Genomic DNA, 24,848 nt, shown 5'->3' with positions numbered 1-24,848 from the left:
CATGTTCTGCCTCCATCCTCTCCGTGCAGGAGAGAGGTTGGCTTGTCCCGTGGGCTTGGCCAAGGTTGTCACAGCTGTGTTGTCTGACCCGTGGGAGAGGGTGCCTCCGGCTTGGCGTGGTACCGTCACGCGTTCTCTTTCCAAGCTGGGCCAATGAATGGCGGCAGCAGCAGCAGCGAGCGGCGAACGTCGTGTCGCTGTAGGAAACGCTGTTCCCTGCGTTCAGAGAGGAGCGCAGAGGATCCTCAGAGCTGCGTGACTGCACCCCCGCGCCTCCCCCGCCTCTCGGCCGCGCGTGGGCGTGTGCGCAGCCCTGCCTGCCGCCTGTCCGACGGAGGGGTACGGAAATACACTGCGGTGCTTGCTAGGAAGGTGGAGGTTCAGCCGTTTCGGCTTTTACTCCCTCTGGAAATGGAAGAATGTATGGCACGAGTGATGTCTGTACAGAGAGCAAGACTTCACGTCCTGGTAGCCAATAACATTACATAATGCCATCGTGCCAGGCCTCGGCTGCCCGAGCCCTTGGAAACCCAGTCCAGGTAGGGATTCTGCTGTGCAAAGCTCCCTGCATACGAGCAAAGCAGACCACTCCCTGCCCTCATGCTGCCCTGTCCGGATAGTGGCCAGCACAACCATCTGGCTCAAGATCTTCTTAAGTGCTCTTTGAAACGCCCCGTGGCTGGGTGTTAGGGAACCTGCAGTTGTAGCTGGTTGCCTCTGCTGTGCACCTGAGCTTCATCTTAGGGGAATGACCCGGTGTGGCTGAGCTGGAAGCATTTCTAGAACCCATGGCACAGGATGGCTTAAAAATTGTAAATGTGCAGAAATGGCCGCAAGGTAGATGTTCACATTACAGAAGATTCTGGGTTCTGTCACAGCTAACTGTCCTAGGAATCCCGAGTGATCTTTCCATAGAGCAGGCTTTCTACAGGCAGCAGTGGAAAATGCCTTTCACGTGCTGTTGTTGTTGTCAGCTCTCCTCATTTGGAAGAAACGAGTGCCCCCAAAAGATTAATTCCTGATCCACTTAATTCTTGTTTGTTTCCACCAACATTGCTTTTAGTTACGGGATATACAAGCATGTGAAGTGTTTTTAAATCATGCTTTCTTGGAGGTCTGTACCTACTACAAATGTCAGAAATTAGCACCATTGGCTGTTAGGCAAAAGTATGTTAGTAAGTAACTTATATTTACTGGGATTCCCTTGTTTCCTACTGGGAACCTTGGCTTTATTTAGCAATTTTTTTATATGCAGTTACTTGTATTCAGAGTTCTATGCTCCAAAAGTAAATGTCTGAGTTTTACCTAGCTCCCAAAAAAATGTAATGTGGAAAATTCCTTATTATTCAACTGCATGCAGTGTGTCAGCCATTTGAGAACACCTTGGAAATGTTATATTCTTTAATAGGTGGGGAGGGGGCTGGAGGTAGGGGAGGGGTTTGTTTAGGTCACTCTGACCTGGTTCTGGGTTTCCTGTTTTGTGATACCAGGCCCTTCTTTCCATGAACACTGAGTCCCTTTCTACCTCAGGAAGTGCATAGGGAGGCTGTTCCATTTCAAAGCTTGCAGTTCTCATCATGGGCAGTGCAGCTGAGAGAGGAATTGCCTGGTTTGCAGGGCAATCCGTAGCTTAGCTTTCCTGTTTGCTCTGTGTGGTCTTAAGGGAGCTGATGCAGATACTCATGTCTTGCTGGTCACGCTGCAAAGTGGGCATGTAGGAGTGAGGGAGGGGTAGAGGTTGGCCTGCTCACTTACAAAGGATTGTGAGTTTGCCAGCACAGTGCCACGTGCTGTAGTGGAGATTAAAGTTTTAAAGCGGGTGTCTTTTGCAGAGTTAGACAGAACAGAGTGAGGTTACAATGTGTATGGGGTGACATGTGGCTGTGAAAGGAAAGATGATAGATTTGATGTTCTGTAGCATAGTGGGAGCTCAGTACAATATACTTTTAAATGCAAAAAGCACCTAAATGCTTTTTTACAGCTTTGGGATGGGAGGGAATAGATAAATGTCTTTCCATGCTCTCATCTTTGTATTTTTGTGCTAGAAGGTAAATTGCAGTTCTGTTTGCAGCTATTCCAACCACTGACAATTCTTGCCTTGGGAAATTTTGTTGCTCAATCTCTTGCTATTACTGACCTAGGAGTGTACATTCCTCTGCTGTGACATTGCCTGTGTGTAGTCTGAACTGTAAAACATGCGTGGTTCTTGTAGGAATTCATTACTTGCCTTGTAGTAGTCTGTCATCATCTTTCTACTTCATAAGCAAAATCCCTCCCGCCCTAGAACCCATGAAAGAATATACTGTAGTGAATTATACAGTTTATGCTTTTCTCCATGTTGTAATGTTGAAGGAGGAGCTGACAGGGGTGTGCTGCCAGATCTGAGAGAGAACATGGGAAGAGGGGTGCAGGAAGAAGAAAATCCTGGAAACTTCTGGCATCTAGATGAACAGGACATGTATATGAATGGCTGGGAGCTGGCTGGTGCTGAAATACCATAGCAGTTGGTAGACAGATCAGGGATGAATATGAATTCTTGTTTTCTGTTTCTTGTCCTAACTTCCAGTTTGATTTAGTGGTGCAGGTTTGCTGGAGTTCCATGCACATTCTCCTTGTTTGTCTTTTAGTTGTAACCAAACTGACTCTAACTGCTGTTGTTTGTTCTCTGCAGATTTCTGCTTCAATCTCTGGAAGATCTGGACAACAGTTTAAGGAAACTCAACTCTCGCTTGTTTGTCGTGCGAGGGCAGCCAACAGATGTCTTCCCAAGACTCTTCAAAGTAAGAGAATAAAGTCATTTTCTGAAACATAGTGAATTAAAACTCATAGTGAATTAAAACTCATGTCCTGATGCTATTCTTGGTTTCACTCACTTATGATTTGCTAGTTGTTGAAGATCCCCTCATCTTCTCTATAACTAATTCTTCACTATAAAAAACTCTTCTCTTTAACTACAGTGAAGTTTAGCTACTACCCATACGGGCCATCTTGGGGGCCACTTATGCTCTTTGAACTCAGACTTGCAAAGAAATTTAACAGTAGGGTGTAACCAGGGTGTTTGAGTTGCTCTTTCTGGATAGTGGTCTTTGCTTTTGTTTTTGTAAGTCAGATGTTACAGGGCTGCAGTGTGACATGCTGACTCCTCTGCTTTGAGAACTTCTTACCTGCTGGCCATTTTCTTCCTGCAGCCTTTACTTGGGAAAACTGCTATGTCCATTCACCTTTACAGACAACTGAAAAAGCATACTGATCTGTGTGGGAATTGAAAATAGGACTTTTTGTTAAAATTGCAGAATTCAGAAGCTTCTGTGTTACATGACCTTCCTTTTCATCTTCTATTCAAGGCTGCAGTTCAGTCAGCTCAGCAGCAGAATACAGCTAGGCTCCAAGCTTCCTGTGAATGTACCCTTTAGGATGGTAGAATATGCAGTGACCTCAGTGGTCAGTGATGGATTAGTGGGATACATTTCTAAAGTGATATGTCAATGCAGCAGATTGTGAGAGAGACAGGGCTGGCAAGAGTATCTCCTTGAATATCAGGGTTTCTCAAGCCATTCTTCTCTATCCTGCTCTAAGATCGTATTTCCCAAATATTATCTTTAAAGCTTTTTTTATGGTGTTTTTGCTAAAGTGACAAAGCTAAAGGAAAAAGAAAAATAGTTCACAGTAATTTTATGAGTTGGGTTTGTCATGTGGACATGACAAACCGTTGACAGAACTAGTGTCCCCAAAGCCTGTTATAGATTGCTGAGAAGGAGAGGTAAACTTGAATCTATACCCTCCTGCTGTAAATGGTTCTGATGTGTATTTTCTGGAGCAGGACAGAGGAATATGACTATACAGGTCAGAAAGGGCACTAATATTTATTTTTGCTTCTTAACACGACACAAACCATGTGTCAGTTTTAGTCTTTTCAGAGCCTAGGTTATTTCTGTCTTTTGATATCCAAATAAGTTCTGACTAGTGGTAGTTCATGCCTTCCTTATTTTAGTTCAAGGTATTCAAAGGATAATTAAAACTTTGCTGGAGAAAAATGCTTGCTTTGGTCAAAGAACAAAAAGTAGTTGGTAGAGTCTGCAATTTCAAGAGATGTTTATGGAATCAGCCAGACCTGATTTTTGCTGCAGACTGTTTTTCCTGCGCAGATCAGTTGATGAGTATTTTAGATGTGCTTTAACAGAGCTGAAAATAATAGGGAGGGTTATGCTATTTTCTGGTAAATGTATGGCTTTCCTGGCCTCCAGAACTGCTGCACTGAATGATGAATTACCAGCATCTCATGCTTTGCTGTCAGCTGCTGAGAGGAGAGTTATGTCACATGTAGTAATGCAACACTTCAGACCTAGAATAATTTCTGCTCTTGCTGCCAGTAGCTGAGCTACGTTGTTAGTAACAGTAGCTGCAGAGGCACTGTTACGTGTGCATGGATACCTTGAGAAGTGATAACCTTTGCAGAGGCTCTTTTGTCTCACTTCCTCTGAACGAACATTTGTAATTTTACCTCTTTATCAAAGAAAAGTATATTGTTTGTTCACTGAAGTTTGGCACAATCCCTTTGGTGTGAGGTTTTTTCCCCTACAGTTTTTCTCTGCTGTAGGGTAGATATGAAGAGACAAGTCACAACTTTCTTTTTGTGTATCAGCAGCAATTTATTGTCATACAGCTTGCTGTTTTCTAGTTGGTTGTGCTCTGCTTCCTGTGTGCTTCTCTACCATATGTAGCAGTGGGCTTCTCAAAACTGTAGGAAGTACCTGAATCGGAAGTTTTGTGTTCTTGCCTAAAGTCCTTGTTAGCCTTAAATGGTTTTTTATTCCATTCCTTTCTTTCAAGCAACAGATGTTTCTTAAAGAACAAAGGCATCTTTTCCAACCCCTCCAGCTGATACTGTCTTTCTTATAAAAGCCAGAAAAGTTTAAAATGAAGCTGTTAAATCACGTAGGAGTGGGGCAGGGCCTGGAATCATATCTGTTTGACCCCTGCTCTGAGTTACAGATGCTGTCATGTTCTTGTTTTGATAAAGGAGTGAAGGACCTCTTCGAGATGTAGGTTCAGTGTTACATAACTGTTTGTTCTCTGTCCTTCCTAATAATAGTTTTAGGATTCAATCTCAGAGTTTAGAAAAGAAGGGTACTTGTATAGTTGTTTTTCTGCTTCTAACTCCCCTTCCCTGTCTTTGCCATTATTTTTTAATGATCCTTAGTAAACTAAGCACATCCGTTCTTTGTGCTTTGTTTCTGGTTCCAAGGTAGAAAAAACTGCCCTATATATACTGAGGTGACTTAGACTGTCTCACCTGCAGAATGTGGTCTGTATCTTAGTTGTGTGAGTGACTTTTTAAGTGTCTCTATAGATTTCTGGCTATGTTTGACTGAAAGTGTTTGCTAAACTTATCTGTGGGCTGCTGCTTTGCCTGGTGGATGTGTCAGGAGAGTCGCTGTGGAAACCATTAAACGTCTTTGCATAGGATTCATTTTCTGAGGAAAACTAGGCCATAGTCTTTGAGAGCTAACTGTGCTCTGGAAGATACTGAATGCTATTTCATAAGGCCTATTCCGTGTAATCTCTGAGGAATCTACTGAAGTTGTGACACAGAAAGGTGCATGGCTCAACTAGGGTAAAATAACTCCCCAAAGGCAAGACCTGAATTGCAGTATCATACTCTGCTGACCAGAAAGGTCCACTCAGTTGCCATCCTTTGTCCTGCATTTCCCACTGCTCTGTGTTTTGCTGTTTGGGTTGAACATTGGTCTCCAGTTGTGTGATGGCTTTAAAGAGATACTGGAAGACATTTAGAGTGTGTTGGGTTTACTTCATAAAAACATGGGGTTCTGAGAAGAACTTTTATTGAAAACATTCTTGAAATGTGTTCCCAGCAAATGCTGGAACAGGATTGTAGGGTTACTTTTGGATGGCATGTGCAACAAAAGAAGGTCTTGTTAGGTTTGGAGATTGAGCTGTAACCTGGGAACATTAATTGAGAATAACTCAAACCTCCTCTTACTGTTTTAAACCTGACATTTAGGAATTTGCATAACAGATGCAGAGTTTACTAGCTCTGATGACATTGTTGATTCTTTGGTTATGACTGTTTGGCTTTTCCTCACAGGAACAGCCTCTAAGCTTTCAGGACTTAACGGTGTCCAGGAGTTCTGAAATCCTAGTTCGTAATTGTGCTGGTTAGAAAGAATCTTCTGTTTGACAGTTGTATATATTGTGTTTTTTGCAGGAATGGGGAGTCACCCGTCTCACCTTCGAATATGACTCAGAGCCGTTTGGTAAGGAGAGAGACGCAGCTATCGTCAAACTGGCCAAGGAGGCTGGCGTGGAGGTGGTGATAGAGAACTCCCACACCCTCTATGACCTGGACAGGTAAGGGGGGAGCAAGGGCAGAGATGCTGCCGGGGCAAGGCTGGAATTGTCATGTCTGGGAAGACCTCCCTCTCCTTCTTTCGCTGATCGCTATACGTTGGTTGCTGTCATCCTCTCTGAGCCTAAGAGGCGTCAACAGGATTACTCTGTGCACTCACAATTTTGATGAGAGCACGTCAAAGTGCTGGCTGTGATGTGAATATACAGAAGGGTGTTTCCTCAAGCTTATTAAACTCTGTACTTGGCAGTCATTTAAGTTGCTCATCTGTGTCCTTTTGATTGCTCTCCTTGAGCATGTACTCACTGAGTGGACTGCTTTTTTTGCTTCACTGTAATAAAGACGGTTTCTCTGTTGTCTGAAACTGGTTATGAAGGCAGGGATTTTAACTGATGGATGTGCCAGGATAGATTGGGACAAACTTACCTTATTCTAAAACCTGAATGCCTTGTCTTTGTTTGGTATTTGCTATCGGGGAGCCTTGCCTTTATGTTGAGTTTTATATATTTACTTTATATATAATCTCCATAGGTATATATATGATCTCCTTGAACAGTGGAGATGATATTTTACCTAAGACTGTAAGGTATGCTTGACTTCAACCACGTTTCAGTCCACTTCTTACAGGTTGCTTACTTTTTTTTTCATGACTTGTGCCAATAACGCTGAATGTAGATTTCCTCCTGTAAATCTTCAGTATCCATAATTTCCTATGGGAAGGAGCTTTGCAGCTAGCACATGAGGTGTGGAAATGTTTGTCTTAGAAGTGAGGGGTTTCTTCTTGAAAGCAGATGCTGCTTTCTAATTTTTGCATTAGAAGAGACCATGAATGCTTGGTACATCCTCACCCCTTCAATGTCAATGCCATGTACATCCTTCCTCATGTAATCTTTGTCTTTTCCAGGGTGGAGGGTTGTAGTTTACTTAATTTTTCAGGTAGAAGCTGTTCCATATCTCTTCTAAGTTTTGTCAGCTTTTTTATACTTCTGGGTATTTCTAGAGATGGAGAGCAGTGGTGAAAACTGTAGCTAGTGTTCAAAATGTAGGAGGGACATGGATTTTTATAGTGCCATGAAATTCCCTGCCTTCTCCTAATAATCCCTAGCATTCTTTTGGCTTTTTATGAGTGCTGCTAAATGCTGTTATCTTGGGGCTTCCTTCCAGAATAATCATAGCTATTTGAGAAGCTGCTACTATATAATTAAGTGTAAGATTGCATAGCCATGTATATGGAGAAACCAAATAACCAACAATGCATTTCATGTGATATTTTTGTCAGCTGTTCATGTGGATAGGGAAGTTTTTAAGTTGTCTTACATCTTTAGCTATTTCAGATAGCTTACAGCATTAGTGAACTTCATCATTGTGCTCTTTTTTTGTCCCTTCCTGGATATTTTATGAGTAATGTTGAGCAGCATAAGCTTTAGCTCAGCTCTGTGTAGGATTTCTCCTCTTGTTGGAAAAATGGATTCCTACTCTACCCTGGATCTCAAAGAATCTTCTGTCTGCAGGGACTGTTTCCTTTATCCCATTTTATCATGGTTTCTTTTAAAATTTTCAGTGAGGGATCTAGTCTGATGGCTTCTGAATATCCAGGTAGAGTGTATCAATTTGTTTCTCCAAGCTCAACTGTCACTAACAGATTTTGACACACAACTTACCTTTACCAAGACCAAATTGACCCTCCAACATACTGCAAGTGCTGTGCATTCACCATTTCCATTGGTATTTTCCAACAATCTGCCAAATGCACATCCAGCACTATTCTGTCATCCTTCTGATGGCCTGGAGATGCTTTTTTAAATCTGGAGCTGTATTTGTGGTTTTCTTTCCTCATAGTATTTTAACAGTTTTAAGGCAAGTGTCACAAGCAGCAGCTTTTAGTTTGGGTATTTCCTGATGTTTGCTGATCCTGGCAAGCAATTGCTTTTCCAGCATGGGTTTGTTTTGTGGCATTTCTTCCTGACCTCCCAGTCTGTGACATCTCCTAATACATTTCCTTGAAAAGATTTAGTCATAGCCTCCCTGAATATCTCCATAGTGAATACACAGGAAGAATAAATGCAGGGTTGTTTTGTTGTGCTGTCTGGTTTTACTACTTGATCACCTCTTGGCCCTATAAATATCCTAGAGTGTCTGTAAAGGAATTTATTTTTTTTCCTTACTACTTATGGGTTTTTTTTCTAAAAGGTTTCTCAAACTTTCTTTTGTGTTGGGAGGTGCAAGGAGGCTGCTTTAGTGTGTTGGTTTTTTTCATTTAACTTACCTAAGTTTGTTGGGTTTCTACCTTTATTTGGCCTTTATTTTTCTGAAGGATTTTGCCTGCTGTTATCTTTACTGATGCTATTCTTTAATTGCCTTGACTTATATGATCTTACTGAAATCTTTTTTGATGGTTTGTGTCCAGCTGTTGATTTTATTTTTTTTTTCCCCAACATCACCTTCAGACTATCTCTGTGTTGCCTCTCAGTGTTTGGTGTCTCAGCTTGTTCTTTTTGCTTAGCATGCCTCCTTATTTTTATTCATTTCTCTTGAAATAAAAGCCAGGTCTCAGCTTGTTCTTTTTGCTTAGCATGCCTGCTTATTTTTATTCATTTCTCTTCTTGAAATAAAAGCCATTATGATGGTGTTGCTCCTGGAAGCATGTTAAATTGATGTATTCTGAAGTCACTGTTAGAGCACGCAAGTGACAACTAACGTTATCAGCTATACCTTAGCACTGCTTAAGACCAAATCACTAATTGCCTTTCCTTGTGGGTTCTTGATGAATTGTTCCATGGAACAGTAATTTGTGGCAACTAGAAAATTGGGTTTTGGCAGGCAGCAGGGTGTGACACCTATCCAGTCTGTGGAGGTAGTTGCTCTGACATTTCCTGCTTTTCCACATCCCTGAGTTTTCTCAGCAGGTGGTAATACAGTCCTAATACTGTATTTCTCCTGGAAGCCCCTCTCAAGAGTATATCACTCTACAGTCATGTTACCCAGTCTTTTAACTCATGGTATGTGTTGTGCCTCTGCCATCTTTCCCCTCCACTACCCCAACACAAGGAGAGTGCTATAGAAAATCAGCATCAGTGCTGAAAAATAACACCTAAGAAAATCTGGGAATTCCCAGTCAAGATTAGCGATGCTCAGATTGTAGAAGTCAGAGAAGATAATCTCTTGGGTATCGGCTTAGCCTGCTCAAAGCCCTTTACTTGCAGTTACTCTGTCTGATGACTTCCAGTTGACAGGTTGTTTTGACCCTTCTGTGGGTATGCCTGTTTTCTCCTCAGGATCTAAATCCTCTGTAGCCTGCTTGCTGTTGTGGTTTCTGTAATCCCAGGCAGGCCTGGGTTATTCAGGGAGATTGGTTTAGGTCAGACAAGAACACTGTGGACTTGTGTGGTTGCAGTATGCTTCAGAAGCATCTTTTCCTCAGATACTCTAGCCTAAGGCTGAAATGGAAGTTAAACACATTTTGATAGGATGGTATGTACTGATTTAAAGGAACCAGGCACCAGGGAAGCGTGCATGCTTTGGTTGTTCTGCCCTTCATAATTGCACTCTGCTAAAAAAGTGGTTTATTTCCATTGAAGAAGGCTAAGTCAAACTTCTGCTTGCCAGATCTTGTTATCCTTGTATGTCTTGCATAGTGCTCTGGTGTCAGGTGTTTTCTCCCTGTGCTGGTACTTAGCCTGTCATCAAGTCACTTCTTCATCTTTCATCTGCTCATGTGTGTGATTCTGCAGAAGCTGAATTGCTTGTCCTTAGTCCAGTGTCTGTTGTGTGCAATGTCTGTTGGTTCTCTCTCCATCTCCCCTTTGAATCTGTAGAAATAGCCCGTGTCTTATGTATGTGTAGCCCTACACAGCCTGTGGAGCGAGGTGCTAGATCAGAGCAGTTGCATAAACTGACAAGGATATCTTCATAGTCTGTGTGAGTTGGTAGTGGGGTGTGTTACTGAGCAGCCTGCTTGCCAGCTCTTCCTTGTGCAAGGGAGCAGGGGGAGCACACTGAGTCCCTTGCCTGAGGTGTCAGGTATCGGAGAGGAGCAGCTTTCCCCAGCCTGGTAGCCATCCCGCAGGGGCTCTGCTGTGGAGATGTCAGAAGCTGACACCTGTGAGGGTGTGCATTCAAAGTTTGCTGACACAGGTGACTGACTGTAGGATACCCTACAATCCTAGCAGCTCCAGAACCATGGCCAGGTTTTGGTTGCCTGCTTTCTTGCAGTAAAGTGTGACTCTGTGACAATCAAAAAGACCCACAGAACTTCTGGCATCTAAGTACTACTGCCGGGTAGCACTGGGCAATATTTTGCTAGTCTGGTAGCACAGCTGCTTTTATGTGTCCTCACTAACACTAGAAAGGTTAGGTTTTGTATGATGAATGCAATGATTCTGCTTTTCTCTGTTCCACTTCAATAAAACTACAAGAGTAATTGCCACATGTAGTCTGTGAGTTGTGCTGGGGGAGACAGATGAAATAGGAGTATTAATTTTGGGGGAGGATACTCCCTTTTTCTGTCATCAGGGAAAGTCTTGTGAGATTATGGGTTAGGACAGTAGGAGGAAGGAAGGAACTCCTGCTTGGGGGGCTTCCAGTACAAATCTTTGTACAGAAGGCTGAAAGGTACTACAATACCCAGGATCTATCATATCACACCCAATACTGTATAATATCCAATATTGTACAATACTGAGTATTTGTTACTTCTTTTTATGGTGGTATTGTGGGATGTTCAAATTTTGTTGCATAGTGCCAGTGTCAGGTGCTGTGAAACATGCAACTTCTAGTGCTATCTCTTAGACTTGTGTCCCAGATCCAGTAACTGTTAAGCAATTCAGGAGCTGTGTGTACTAGCTAACTTCACTTGTATTCACATTTTTGAGAATGTGAAATACAGACACTGGCACTCACCTGCAAGTCAGAGTGACTTGCTCCAAGTATCTCTCTGCTCACAAAAGTTTTACATGTGAATCTGGACCGTGGTACAATAGTGTGGATCTCGGACTGAGCTGCAGCCTCCACAGATCTGGGGAAGAGGACTGAAAAAAGAGGCAGTGTTAAAGATGTGGCTTCTCCACCCCCATCCCAAGCACTTCAGGGCAAACACGGTGCAGCTTTGTCACCTTTTCTCTTCGAAGCTCTGATTTCCTCTGGAAACAAGTGATCCTCTCTTCAGAGTGCTGCTGTCACTGGAAATGCCTCACCTCTTTTCAAACAGCAGTGCTGATTTTCTGGGGATCTCTGGTGGGTCTTGTTTGGGGACCCTGGTGCTCAGTGCAAGCCTCAGAGAAGATTGTGGTGGGTAGGATCCATGAGGGTTTGTGATCTCTTTCTTAGCCGGCTGAAAGGTGCATGTGTGAAGGCAGGGGAGATGCTCCCCGGTATGAAGAAGGGACAGGGCAGGACGTGTGCCTGAAGGGTCCCTTCAGTACACGCGCTTGGGGGGGTGGCAGAGAGGGCTGTGCTGAGGTCACGTTTATAGCTGTGCCCTGAAAACGCAGTGTTCCTGCTCTCCGCACGTCCCGCTTGCCCTCCTTCCCTTGCCCTGCCTGTCAGCGCCTTCTCCCAGCGTTTACAACTTCCAAGGAGGGAACTGCAGGAGGCTTCCTTTTTAATCTAGACAGCGCTGCCGCCTGTAGTAAAGCCCCTGGCCCCGGGGGCGGCTTCGCGGAGCTTGGGCTGCGGATGGAGGCGGGGGCCGGGGCCGTGCGGGACACACGTGCGGGGGCTGGGGGCCCGGGCAGGCGGGGACAGGGCAGAGCAGGGCAGAGCAGCCGGCGTGTTGCTCCTCCTCGCTACACGTGCGGCTCCGGGGGGAAGGGGAGGCACATGGCGCCGGCGAAACGCTCGGCTTTAAGCCCAGCCCCTTGCATAAGCTGTTGACTGTAGTGGGTGGGGAAGGCTGCTCTGCTGCAGCTCCTCTGTGAGCTGTGGGGTTGGCTGCTTCAGCTTTATGTAAGGTTGGTGATCCCTGTGCTGTCTGCTTTGCTGTTAACTCTTCCTCTCCCTGCGTGAGAGGAGGTTTAAAATGGCAGCTTTCACCCTGAGGATGCTTCCCTTGCCCGGGAAGCTTCTCCAAGCTTTCTGTCACAGGAAAAATACGACTGCATGGCCCTAGCAGGCTGTGGATGCTTTGTGAAGTAGAGTAATGGGGAGCTGTGGGTGTCTTTTCCGTAGCATCATCTTACACAGGTGAACAGCACGAGACAGGTCTGCTCATGACACTAGGGAATGGGGGAGGACGGTGATTCCTCTAATAAGGAGGATAGAGGAATGACGCAAATTGGGATTTGTCTCATCTGAGATGGATGGAGGAGGGGTCACTAACAGGCTGGGACTTTTTGTGTCAGATGGGGAGGAAATAAGGTCAGAGTCGGGTCAGGATGTCGCGAGGTGGCTGGGGAACAGATGCAGGTCTGGGATTTGCAGTCTTGGGGAGACAATCAGATTGAGATGCACGCCTGATGCAACTGGAGCTGTTCTGGTTTTTTTCTCATGGAGATGATTTAGTATGTGGGGGTTTGTTTTTGGGGTTGTGCTTACTTGCTTGTTCGTTTGTTTTAAATACCCCTTGGTAGGCAGGTCTACAAGGATTTCTCTATTCTGAGCAGAGATAGTGGGATGCAGTTTGGCTGTCATTTCTGTCTTCTGTGGTAGTGAGGCTGTGTTGTTTCACTTTGCCTATTTTGTTTCCAGAATAATTGAGCTGAATGGCCAAAAGCCACCCCTCACCTACAAGCGCTTCCAGGCCATCATTAGCCGGATGGATCTCCCGAAGAAGCCAGTGAGCACCGTAATGAGCCAGCAGATGGAGACGTGTAAAGTGGACATCCAAGAGAATCATGATGATGTGTATGGGGTCCCATCCCTGGAAGAGCTGGGTATGTGTAGAGAGTGAAGGCAAGCATTAACTGCCAGCTGAAACAGGATCTAGTGAAACTGTTTCTTATGGCTGGCCTGCTCCCAGAACAAATCCAGTGTTCTCATCTGTCCTGGCTTGCCTCTAGCCACAGAAGCAGCCTAATGTTTTCAGAAAGTGCTGGACCTCGTGAAAATAGACTGCTGTCCCTTGCACTGCTGTCACTGCATAGCGTCCCCTTTAGCAGCACTCTGAAATGCTCTGCATCTGTCCTTAAGTTCTCTGCTATACTGAGCATGTAACCACTGTATCGGTGTCTCATGTCCTTGCCAGCTGCTTTCCTCCTACTGCCATCTCTGACACATTGTGTAACAGATTGAAGAGGTAAACTAACTGTGCACCAGGCTTAGATAATTTAATTCATTTATTGGCAACTGTACACCAGGCTTAGATAATTTAATTCATTTATTGGCAACTGTACACCAGGCTTAGATAATTTAATTCATTTATTGGCAATTTGGGAACTTAGGAAGACACAAGATACTACAGAAACTTCCTTCACTTACCCTGCTATGCCTTATGGTCCCGTATTTTTCTTGGAGAAGGAGGATGGAGCAAGGGCTGCATCAGGGAAGTGAATCTAAATTGAAGGGAGGAGAGAATTAATGCAGAATACTGTCTGTGTGTGTGACTAAAGGCTCCATACCAGCTTTATGGGAGTATCACATTGTACCTTAAGGCACAGTTTCAGCAGTTTCATAAAAGCAAAAGGCTTCAAAACAGGATGAATCTTAAGGGTTGGTGTCCTGTGTAGGTCTGTGTCCTTTATTGCCTGGCCTAATGTGAGACTGTCTGCAACCTTACACTGCTCTGCTTGCTGCATTATTGCTTCCCCTTTTGCATCTATTCTTCAGCACTACTCTAGTGCCTTTTCCAGCACCAGCTTTCAACAGAATAGGGGGCTTCCCAGGAGCAACCATGCTATCTAGTGAGCTGCTGATGTCCTTGGCAAGGTATTTTGTAAGACAGAGCTGCACAGTGGTGTTTCTTTGCCAGCTGCTCTGGCCTTTGGAGCAGAACCCTTTGAATAGTGCAGACACACAAGAGAGAGTGCTGCTATGAGCAAGGGGAAAAGTCCCCCGAAGGCTGCCGGAAGCATTGCAGGGAGAGGCCCTTAAGGTGTAGTGCCATGAGCAGACTCTGCACACATTCCACATGATTTGCCTGTTATAGAAGGAGTAGAGCAGCAAGTAAGCCATGTTAGGCAACTGCAGTAGTCATGTCTTGCTGTTATTAATGCTTAATCTGCTCTATACCCTTTGTCTAGCCATGGCTTCAAAACTTACAAAGTTCTTTCCTTCAGGCTTTCCTACAGATGGTCTTGCCCCTGCAGTTTGGCAAGGAGGAGAGACAGAAGCTTTGGCACGGCTGGATAAACACCTGGAAAGAAAGGTAACCCCTGTTATTTAAGTGGTGACTGCTGCAGGATCTGCCTCTGAATGAAAAACGTTAAGCATTGGCCATTGCCCCTATTTCCCTGCTCTTCCTAGCAATGGCCCCAGCTGTTGCCTCCAGCAGGCATGTTTGTTGTTGTACTCTTGTGATCTTGGGTTGTGTGTGGAGCAGGGAGCTCCTGGGCTTCCTCAAGCCCAAAGAAATAGAGATGTATATTAATTATACTGCTGTTTGAAGCATACAGGATTATCTTCCATGTTTTTACCCCTCTGCTTCCTTTAGAGGAGTGCGAACTTGGAAACTCTCCTGTAAGTTGCTCAGTCCCTGCTACACACTGCACACCAGCTCCTTTGTCTTTAACTGAGGTATTATTGCTAGTACATACTTACAAAATAAGGCCTTCTCCTTGTACATCAACCTAGCAATGTGTTGTCTCACCAGCTGGCATTCCTTTAGCCCCTTGCTGAAACACAAACATTTCTTCCATGGGGCATCTGTAATTTTAAAATGGCCCAGCTGCAGAGACATGACTCAGTTTTAAACAGTTTGTATCTTTAATGTTGGATGGCTTGGTGGCAGTTGTAAGGATCAAAGTATAAATTCTTGTGCTGAAGAGGGAGTAAACTATCAATGGAATGTTCCACAAAAAGGTCTGAATTTCCCCAAATTTTCTTGTTCAGTTGTGAAATGAGACAGACATACCTGGACATAAACAATGGTGTTAGCCTATGTTCCTAGGAGCAGTCAGGGTTATTAGCTCCTGTACATAAAGCAAATCTAGTCTCTTTCTGGGCTAAAAATTACTAAGTGGTTTAAACCCTGGGGCAAAGGTTTTGCATTTCTTGAATGGGGTGTGAGAGTTGGGATTGCCCACTTGAGATTTTTCCCAGCAGTGGCTTGAAGTGACTGTGCTGTATGGCCTGGCTTTGCCACCCACACAGAGGTCTGCCCTCAATAGTGTCGCACAAATGTGGGAGCGTTTTTGGCTCATTTCTCCTGAATATGTCTAGGCATGGGTTGCAAATTACGAAAAACCAAGGATGAACGCCAATTCACTGCTGGCCAGCCCTACAGGACTCAGTCCCTACCTGCGCTTCGGCTGCTTGTCCTGCCGCTTGTTTTACTATCGTCTCTGGGAGCTGTATAAGAAGGTAAGACAAAAGGTTCATTTGGAGAGCAGCCTGGTTTTGAGCATAGCCTGATGATGGATTGAGCATAGCCTGATGATTCCAGACAGTGTGCCTGAATGGCTGCAGAAGTTACTGTTGCCTCCCTTGTGTCTTGACTGTTGATCTGAGCTTGTTGCTCCTACAGAGGAGGCTCTTGGATGAGGAAAGGTGATTCTCCTCTATATAGTCGAGCAGACCTTAAATCTGCTGATACCCTTTTCTTCAACCTGAACTCTTGTGTCTTTAGTTGTGTAGAGCTTTTTGCTGCTAGTTTTGGGACATTTGAGTCTCATGTCAGTGTACTGAGTGAGCTGAAGAGCAGCACTCTTAACTTTACTACCTGGGGTTTCTGGGTAAAAGATGATCTGGAATTTAGTTCCTTTATGAGGCTTGTCAGTAACTGACTTGGGAATTGTGTGGTTTAGTGAAGCCAGTCCTCCCCTCCTTGTGAATACCCTGGTTCCCTTCTCCACAGGTGAAGCGGAACAGCACGCCCCCCCTCTCTCTGTATGGACAGCTTCGGGGGCGGGAGTTTTTCTTCCCAGCAGCCACAAACAACCCGAAGTTTGATCGCATGGAGGGAAACCCCATCTGCATCCAGATCCCCTGGGATAGGAACCCTGAAGCCTTGGCAAAGTGGGCAGAGGGCAAGACAGGCTTCCCTTGGATCGATGCAATCATGACCCAACTGAGGCAGGAAGGGTGGATCCACCATCTGGCCAGGCATGCAGTGGCCTGCTTCCTGACCAGAGGCGACCTCTGGATCAGCTGGGAGTCAGGAGTCAAGGTGAGTCTAGCATTTCCAGAGGCTTGCAGGAGGCCATAAGGAAAGCAAAAGTCTCCCTGGCACTCGCTGCAAGGATGGGCACACAGGTACGGCTTTTGCTTCACATGTTAAAGTTGCGTGGAAGAGAGGATTTGCTATCAGGCTTTGGGCCTGCCAACAGCCTAACTTCTTTCTGCCTTCTACAATGAGGCTCTGACAGTATCAAGAGTCTCCAGTAACCACAACTAAATGTTAGTGGGATCTGCTGGTAAATACAGACTGGGGTTCTAGACTTTTTTTTATTCTTGTTTTTTGCAAAAGTTTTTTCAGTCCATCTGTTTTCTTTGCAAGTTCAATGTCACTTTATAACTGGACCTTTCTGCTCGTGGTATAATCCATCATCGTGCCGGTCAGGGAAGGCTCCATGACTGTGAAATCTGAGTCTAGAGTCTCACAAGGAAAGAGGTAAAAGACCCTCCTTTTGGGCCATCTGCAGGGAGAGACGGCTTGAACCTATCCAGTGTACATATAGCCCTACGCAAAAAGTGGAGGCAGGGGCACCCTGTCACAAAGCTGAAAGTGTGTCAGATGCTGGAAGTGCAGTGCCTGTGCATGGATGTGAGAAAGTTACTGCTGAAACCTGTCTGCCTCTCAGTGACACTGTGCTCTGGGACCTTCAGAAGCTTCTTCCTTCTTGCTTTGGTGCTTGTTCTGTGCAGCATCTGCCTGCTTCTCATAGTTGGTACTTTGCACTTGTTACTTTTTAGGATCAATACCCAAGGCTTGCTGCAATACAGGGTAGTGATTTAGTCTGTAGCTGCATAAGAGGTAAGCCTGCACTTTTTCAACATGAGCAGAGAGTGCCTCCCTGTGTGAAAGCATCGGGAAGCACGAGATACATTGACTAGCCAACTGGCTTCAACCAGCAGATCACCTCTTTGCTGCTGCTCTGGTTCCTAGGGGCTGTTCTCCCAGCGCAGTGCCTGCTGTTTGAAGTAGCATCTTGGGTCCTTCTGCCACAAAGTCCTGCCTGGGGAAGCTCTTACGGTGTTTTCCTCTGGTTGCTGCAGGTATTTGATGAGCTGTTGCTGGATGCAGATTTCAGTGTCAATGCAGGCAGCTGGATGTGGCTTTCGTGCAGTGCGTTCTTCCAGCAGTTTTTCCACTGTTACTGCCCCGTGGGCTTTGGACGTCGCACAGACCCCAGTGGTGACTATGTTAAGTAAGTAGTGTGACTGGAACTTCCCTCCTGTTGATCTGTGAGCCTAGCTATTCAGTAGCTGGCAAGTGCATGACGCTCTCTGTGTTGTGGATGCTGCATTGCTGCAATTTTAAGTAGTGCTCGTGCATCTTTTTGCTTGTGTTGCAGGAGGTATCTGCCCAAACTAAAGGGCTTCCCCTCCCGATACATCTATGAACCATGGAATGCCCCAGAGTCTGTGCAGAAGGCAGCAAAGTGTATCATCGGAGTGGACTACCCCAAACCCATGGTGAACCACGCAGAAACCAGCCGACTGAACATAGAGCGCATGAAGCAGATTTACCAGCAGCTGTCACGCTACAGGGGGCTCTGTGAGTACCAACAATTGCAAAAGGAGATAAAAGGCTCGGAGGAGGCATAATTTAAAATAGATAGCACTTGTCTCTCTGACCATACCTTGCAAGAGGAAGCAGTCCCTGCCAAATCTGCTCAGCTGGTTTTCAGGAAATGCTCCATTGAGCTCTTGGATAGGTAAGAGTGAGGTTTGATTAATTTTGAGAGCTGGTGGTGGCACGGCACCATCTATATGCCACCAGTAGTCCAATCTTCACTTTGGGAAAAACTAGACAGAGTATCCTAAATAAATATGCTACTAGATCACAGTGTCTGTGGCCGGCACTGGGTGAGGGCAGCTCTGAACTCATCCTGCTATGGGATGTCACTGTGCTGGTTGATGATCACTAATGTGAGAGGCTTCTCACACTTTGTGTTTTTTGTTTTTTAACTGTGATCCTCTTGCCTTTCTTTAGGTTTACTGGCATCAGTCCCTTCATGTGTGGAAGATCTCAGTGGCCCAGTCACAGACTCAGCTTCAGGGCAGGGCTGCAGCACCAGTGCAGGTGAGTTGGAGCTATTTTGTGTGCTTCTGAGATGGTTTCACGTCTCACGAGACAGAGAACCTTTTCTAGTAGAAGAGTGTGTAGATAAGAAAGCATAGATCACATTCACATTCCTTTAGGCTTTCTTCAGATGTCTCTGATTTTCATTGCTAAAGGGGCTGAAGAGTAGGAGTTCATTGAAGTGAATCTTTTATTGCTTGTATGGGATCATATGTAGTCATTTAAGGGAGAAGTGCAAATCCCCGTAGGGCTAATCAGGGATAATTTAATCTATCCTTCATCAGAGGATGCTTTTGTGTTTGTTCTGAAAGCCCTAATTATTCTGCTTTTAAAGTTTTTTTCAAAAGTTATCAGAGAGACTGAGGCAACATCTGTCTGTGCTTGTGCACTGCATGTCCTTGCTCCCAGCTCTGTAGCAGGTTAGGCTAGGGTGTACTTGTGAAGACATCTAAAGGCAAGGGAAATGTTGCAATTACTCTTCTTCCTCTACAGCCATGAGGCTTTCACAAGCAGACCAGGCTTCTCCAAAGCGCAAACACGAGGAAGCAGAAGAGCTGTGCACTGAAGAACTGTACAAACGAGCCAAAGTGACGGGTCTCCCTGCTGCAGAGATCCCTGGCAAGAGTTTATGATTGTGAGTAATCCCTGCTGTGATCTGGCATAAACTACCTTGTTCTGGCAGCTAGAAAGATGCAAATTTTATGTGTTCCTTGAATTTTAATGAACAAAATGGCCTTACTTGTGGAGGGAGGTGGCTCCTAACTGTAATTCCATGGCTCTGTAAATTGGTGGTAATTGGCCCTCTGGTTGTTTTGCTTTTACTCAGTTCTCCAGTAGAGGGCAGTACCCTGTTACTGCAACAGTCAGCACAGTTGTTGCTGGGTTTGTTTTAGTGAAGCTGCTTCAGCTTCCACAGCACGGGTTTGCAGCCAAGTTTGCCCATGTGGTGAGAGTACAGGCTGGAGGAGGGGACTAGGTAGGTCCAGGAATTTGCCTGAAATTCTCCACATCTCAGGAGGGAGGAGCTGGTCACATGTTCTGCCAACTTTTCAGTATGAGGGATAGGTCAAGGCAGATTCTCTCTTTTGCTTTCTCCTACAGCCAGCAACAAGCACCTTGCAAGCGAAGAATGAGAGTGCTGAAGAGGTGACCAGAGGAGTAGAGACTGCTGCCACAGAGGGACTGAAGCTTGTGATCCACAGCAGAAAATCTGGGGTCTCATATAAATGTGTCATTCCAATAGCTGCCACAAAAGGGCACTGCACTGCTTGTGCTTGGGAATATTTGGCTTTCTGATCTCCAGAGAGCTAAATAAGCCCCTTCGCAGCCATTTCCAAAATCTACCCAAGTTTAAGGAGGCAAGAGCCTTCTGTTAACTTGTTCACTCTGAGTGTGTGTAACTTTTCTGACAATGGCTCAGTGCATGTGACTTGGTGCATTGATGTAGGGAGCAACATCTGCACATCTCAGAAACAGTAAACATTCTTTCTCATCACCAGTACTGGGCGGTGAGGTGCACTGATTAATTCGGATTGTAGTAGGAGATGAGAAGGAAGCTGCTACAATGTCAAAAATGGAGTACCCATCCTACCAGAGAGCAGGAAAATCTGTGTTTCTTTTCTTAGGCTAGACTAGTGAAGTTATAGGTGCTTTCTGAGTAAACCAAGGTGGTACTCATGGGGGATGGAAACAAAATGAAGGACAACTGTAGCACTAGTACAAAGAGATACAAACTTGAAAGGTGGTTAAAACTTTTCCTGCAGAGGAACCTTGCTGCTGAAAGGCAACCCATAGTGCTGTTGCCTGGAATAAGCAGATTCAGAGTAGTTTGACAAGGGAGGAATTCTTCAGAGAAAAAAAACATGCCTTCATATGAGTAAAGCAGTCTCCCAGAAGCTTGCTGCTCCACATAGTAAGGGAGCTACACCTGTGCCCTGTACTCTACAGCATTTCCTTCCCTGAACGAGAGCTCACAGATGGAGTGACCAGTGTCTGGTGTGTAGCCTGTGGAGTGCCTCATAGTGATAGGGGTTTGTTACACACCAGCTCTTAGATGTGAGTCTTCCTCAGGCTTAGTCCCCTCCCCATTCTGTGTGGATGTTTGCTCTTTCCTGTATAGTCATCTGTGTTTTGAGTTTCTACACAGCATACTCCTGTACCTCATAGCCTGCACACTGCTCCTTATTGCTATTAACATTCACACTGGTGCTTTGTAGTCTGGCAGGACAATTGTGTAGCCTTCTTGGCTCTTAACCATACACTCTTTGGCCTGCTCATGTTGCATGTCATTTCAACACAGTGCTGGCAGAGTGCCTCTGCTTGCCTTCCCATCTAAGAGGGCAGGAGAGGGTAGTACTGCAGGAGAGCTTCTCTTTTGGCTGTTTTCAAGAGGGATTAGATCAAGTAGCTAATCCTGTGCAATGGGCTGCTGTTGGCACTGTTTTCATTTGCTGTCCAAAACCTTTCATCCCCGCCTGGCACAGATACTGTGGGGCTATATGTGAGGTTATGCAACTAACAGCTTGGGAAGCACAGGAATTGTAACCCATTGTAACTGGGATCATCAGATTCAGTTTTGGAGCCCATGTTTGAATCTGGAGCAATGCAGCTGCAAATAGAAGCTTACTCATGTATCTGGTGAACCTGGGGTGGTTGGATTGGTTCTGTTAATTTATTTTTTTAATAGTTGAATAACCTTTCCTTCCCACTCATTTCCCTGGGATACTGACTCTAGATTGCTTTTCCCAAGGGAATCCATTGGGCAGACTGACCAAGTAAACAAGAGTCACTTTTCCTGCCCTTAATTTCTTCTGAGCTAATCAGTCTGCCTAGTGGATAACCCAGTAATCAACAGGTTTTGTCTCCTTCAATCTGATACAGACATTACTCTCACTGTTTTGAGGGCAGAAAGGTATAAAGAAAAAGAGACCCTCCCTTGTCTTCTGCTGCAGAGAGAAGGAAGGGGAAATATGCACTTTGTACACTAATGTTACAGAGATTGTGACTTTGGTTATTTGGTGAGTTTCATGTTTAGGCAATGGTCTGTAAATACTACTTTTTTTTAATATATATATATATCTGTATAAATGTCTTTAACCCACTCTTTTGTTGTCCAAATTATTTCCTTTGGTAAATAGCATTTTTGGGGCTGGATCCATGGGGATAAGGAGCCAAAGGAAAGGGAGGCAAAAAATCTCCTAAGTGATCTCATTGAAGGCTTTGTAGGTGAGGAGGAAATCACATTTGCAAGGTTTCTGTCGGCACTTGTGATATGGATGGTGGCACCTGGAAGATAGTTCAGATAGTAGAACACAGAAACCCAAGGCCAGCCAAAGATAAGAGAGAAACTTCCTGCAAGAAACCTCTTAAGTAGGTTGGAATTCATCAACACATTTTTTCCCAGTTGAAACAATAAAGGTGTGTGAAACTGTGGCATAGGAGTAGGGAATGGTTGTTCCCTGTTTTCTGTGTTGTTTAGGCTTGGGCATGTTCAATTAAACTACAAGATGGCAGACTGAACAAGGCTGCACTGTCCTTGCATAGGTATTTTTGTGGCAAGCTCTTCTCAATTTGTGAGTGCTAACAGTTTGATTCAGTTAAAAAAAAACAAACTTGACAGGTTCTTGGGGAAAGAAAATGCCATCAATAACCATTAGTGAAGATACCATCTTTGTTTCAGGAAGGAGCAGAAGATTGCGGGAGGCTGAGATGACAAAGGATCATGAAATGAGTGCCAGTTTGGAGATGCCCATTTCCGGGGCTAACAACTGTTTTCTGGCAATAAGTGGCAATATGTGACCTGATACAGGCACCCCCAAAGCAGGCGTAGGATGAGCTCTTTGCCTGGGAAGAGAGCAGTTGGGTTTTGATGCTGTGAGAGCATTTTTTCAGATGTTCCCCAGAGCTGTGCAGAGGCTCCTTAGACTGAGAGGGTGGTAGCAGGAAAGAAGCTCTACAGAGCTACAAACAATGTGAACATTGTTCAACATGGGTTTCCTATCAGTGACTGAGCCTTTCCTCTTGCATTTCAGCAAAGTAATTAACTGATACTAAATTACACCATGACTAAGCAGTCTAGTAACTAGCTAGTAACACAGTTGGAGTAAAGTTCTGCTTGTGCATTATGCCATCCTCCTTGTTGCTCCTGTGTAGGCTCAGTTACTGGAACGTTCTTTTTATCCTTGGAGAATTACGTGAGGTACATTATTTTCAGTAACCAACCAACAAGACTTCAGGAATCTCAGCTGGCCGTGACATTTCTCATCCAGCTTTGGCAATGGGGCTGGTACAGAAGTTGCTAGAGCCTTAGTCCTGGTTGGGTATGTTCAGATACCACCAGTCCAAACACCAGCTGAGTGATTATTACAAACAATCTAACAATTCTAAAGCACTTTGTGTATATAAGTATTTAAAATTTGGAGTCTAATTTGTTTGGCAAGTTTGAGATGTAAAAGACAGTTTTTGAAGATGCAAATTGGAGTGTTTGAAAGGGGTGCTGCAGATAAAAGGGCATGTCTGGCCTACAAGGAGAGCATTGTGTACAGTGCATTGGTTAACTGAGTGAGGATGCAGTCAAGGTTCATGCTATTGCTGCGTTCTTTTGTCTCCAGTAAGGACTTGCTGGGCTTGAGAACGTAACATATGATTGAAGTGGCTTATACATGACAAAAACCTTCAGAAAACAGCAGCCTGTGTCTCAGAAGATGAAGAGCCAGGGTGACAGCAAACTCAGTCCAGCTTTCTCTACCCAGAGTATAATGTAAATTAAACCTGGAGGTTGGGTTTGAGGCTCCTCTGTGCTGGCCAGAACATCTGTTCTCTCTGTCAGAGGAACGACAGTGATGTGGCTAAGGATGGAAACCGGCTAACCTTGGATTTCTAGCAGAGTGATTGCCTGCTCTGTGTGCTGGTGGTTGGGGAAGTGCCCTTCTCCCATGTCTCTTTCTATCTGCACAAAGAAGGAGCTGCACTGGCTTCAGGAAGGGCTGGCTGAGAGGTTTGAAAAGTAGAAATCACACCTATATATGAAGAGATGGGAGCCAGAGCCATGGCCATTGAGCCAGAGGAGAAACTGGAGCAGTGAGAGGGATGGCTCATGGAAAAAGCACAGAGTGCTAGTCTGGTGTCACAGCTGCATCTAGGGGCGGTCAGGTGCTTCAGCTGGGGGAGAGAAGCAGGGGAATCTCTCTCAGCACATAACCTTTGCTCAGAGAAGAGTCGCTCTGAAGTGAACCTGATGGTCAGCTGGACAATTTGAAAGGGACAAAAGGCAGCATGTGCTGGGAAGGGGACACTTAGTCCCCACTCAGGAGGCTGCCCTGGGGTTACATGTGCATGGTGACCCTGTGGGTGAGTGAGTGCTTGTTTCCATGCTCATCTGGGAGTGACGTCTCCTTCAAGTTTGCCTGGCAGAAGATCAAGACTCCTGAGTGAGAGGCAGGCTGTGTGCCTTGCAGGGCTCTGCTTGATCTTCTCTGGAGGAGCAGCTGATGTCCTGGGTCTTTGCCAAGAACTGATTGCCTCAATGGCAGCTCCATGGTTGAGAAACACTGATGGGACCTGCTGTATCTTTAAAGTTTGAACTGCTAACGCCACCCACCCCATCCAGGACTGTCAAGGGCAGTAACCAGGAGCACAGTGGGTAATGCAGGGAATACAAGAAGGACCTAGAACTACCAATGTTGTCTACTTCTGTGTGCACTGTCTACTTCTATGTTCTCTGAGATAGCCTGCAAAGCCAGGGCAAGAGAGGCAGGCAGAGAAATCTGCTGCTTAGGCTGATGGGGAAGGGTAGCAGAGAAAAGGTGCTGCCTGGGACTCAGCTGGATGTGAGAGTGGGTCTGGCTGCTCTGGGATGAGACCTGCAACCTCAAAATGCAATCCCCCGCCTTATGCCAGTCGAACATGCGTATGAGCTGCTGTCTTAGTTCCCCCTGCTGTGCTTGCAGCCCTGACAAGCTGCGTTAGGGATGGGGTTTGTGCCATGGTTGCCAGACCTGTTGCCGAGCAGCGCGACCCGCGTGGGTGGGAAAGCTGCAGCTCCTGCTGCTTCCAGGCGCGCTGCCCCGCTCGGGAGGAGCCCCTTGGGACCCAAGCGGGTCTCTGTGTCCGGCTCCTGGCCCGGGGCTGCTCCCCGCCCGCTCC

General features: G+C 45.4%; 2 protein-coding genes across 2 annotated transcripts in view; both read left to right on the top strand.

Moving 5' to 3' along the window:
• Nucleotides 1-2,669: 2,669 nt before the first annotated feature.
• On the top strand, nt 2,670-19,845 carry CRY2 (cryptochrome circadian clock 2; the record flags this gene model as incomplete). The annotated part of the gene is made up of 11 exons (XM_009999599.1): nt 2,670-2,780; nt 6,227-6,369; nt 13,052-13,236; nt 14,578-14,666; nt 15,680-15,820; nt 16,314-16,625; nt 17,675-17,826; nt 17,974-18,176; nt 18,615-18,704; nt 19,197-19,338; nt 19,806-19,845. Coding segments are annotated over 10 exons (1,566 nt in total), but the record flags the coding sequence as incomplete, so codon positions are not given.
• Nucleotides 19,846-24,608: 4,763 nt separating this feature from the next.
• The window catches only part of MAPK8IP1 (mitogen-activated protein kinase 8 interacting protein 1), a 26,388-nt gene continuing 26,148 nt past the window's right edge, over nt 24,609-24,848 (top strand). Inside the window, exon 1 of the mRNA XM_009999598.1 lies at nt 24,609-24,612. Coding sequence (XP_009997900.1) covers nt 24,609-24,612 — 4 coding nt within the window. The remainder of the gene's footprint in view (nt 24,613-24,848) is intronic.

The sequence above is a fragment of the Chaetura pelagica genome, unplaced genomic scaffold (assembly GCF_000747805.2).
Source record: "Chaetura pelagica isolate M959 unplaced genomic scaffold, ChaPel_1.0 scaffold55, whole genome shotgun sequence".
In the NCBI taxonomy this organism is placed as follows: domain Eukaryota; kingdom Metazoa; phylum Chordata; class Aves; order Apodiformes; family Apodidae; genus Chaetura; species Chaetura pelagica.
The sequence above is the reverse complement of the archived record's forward strand: the minus strand, read 5'-3'. Positions and strand labels throughout refer to the sequence as shown.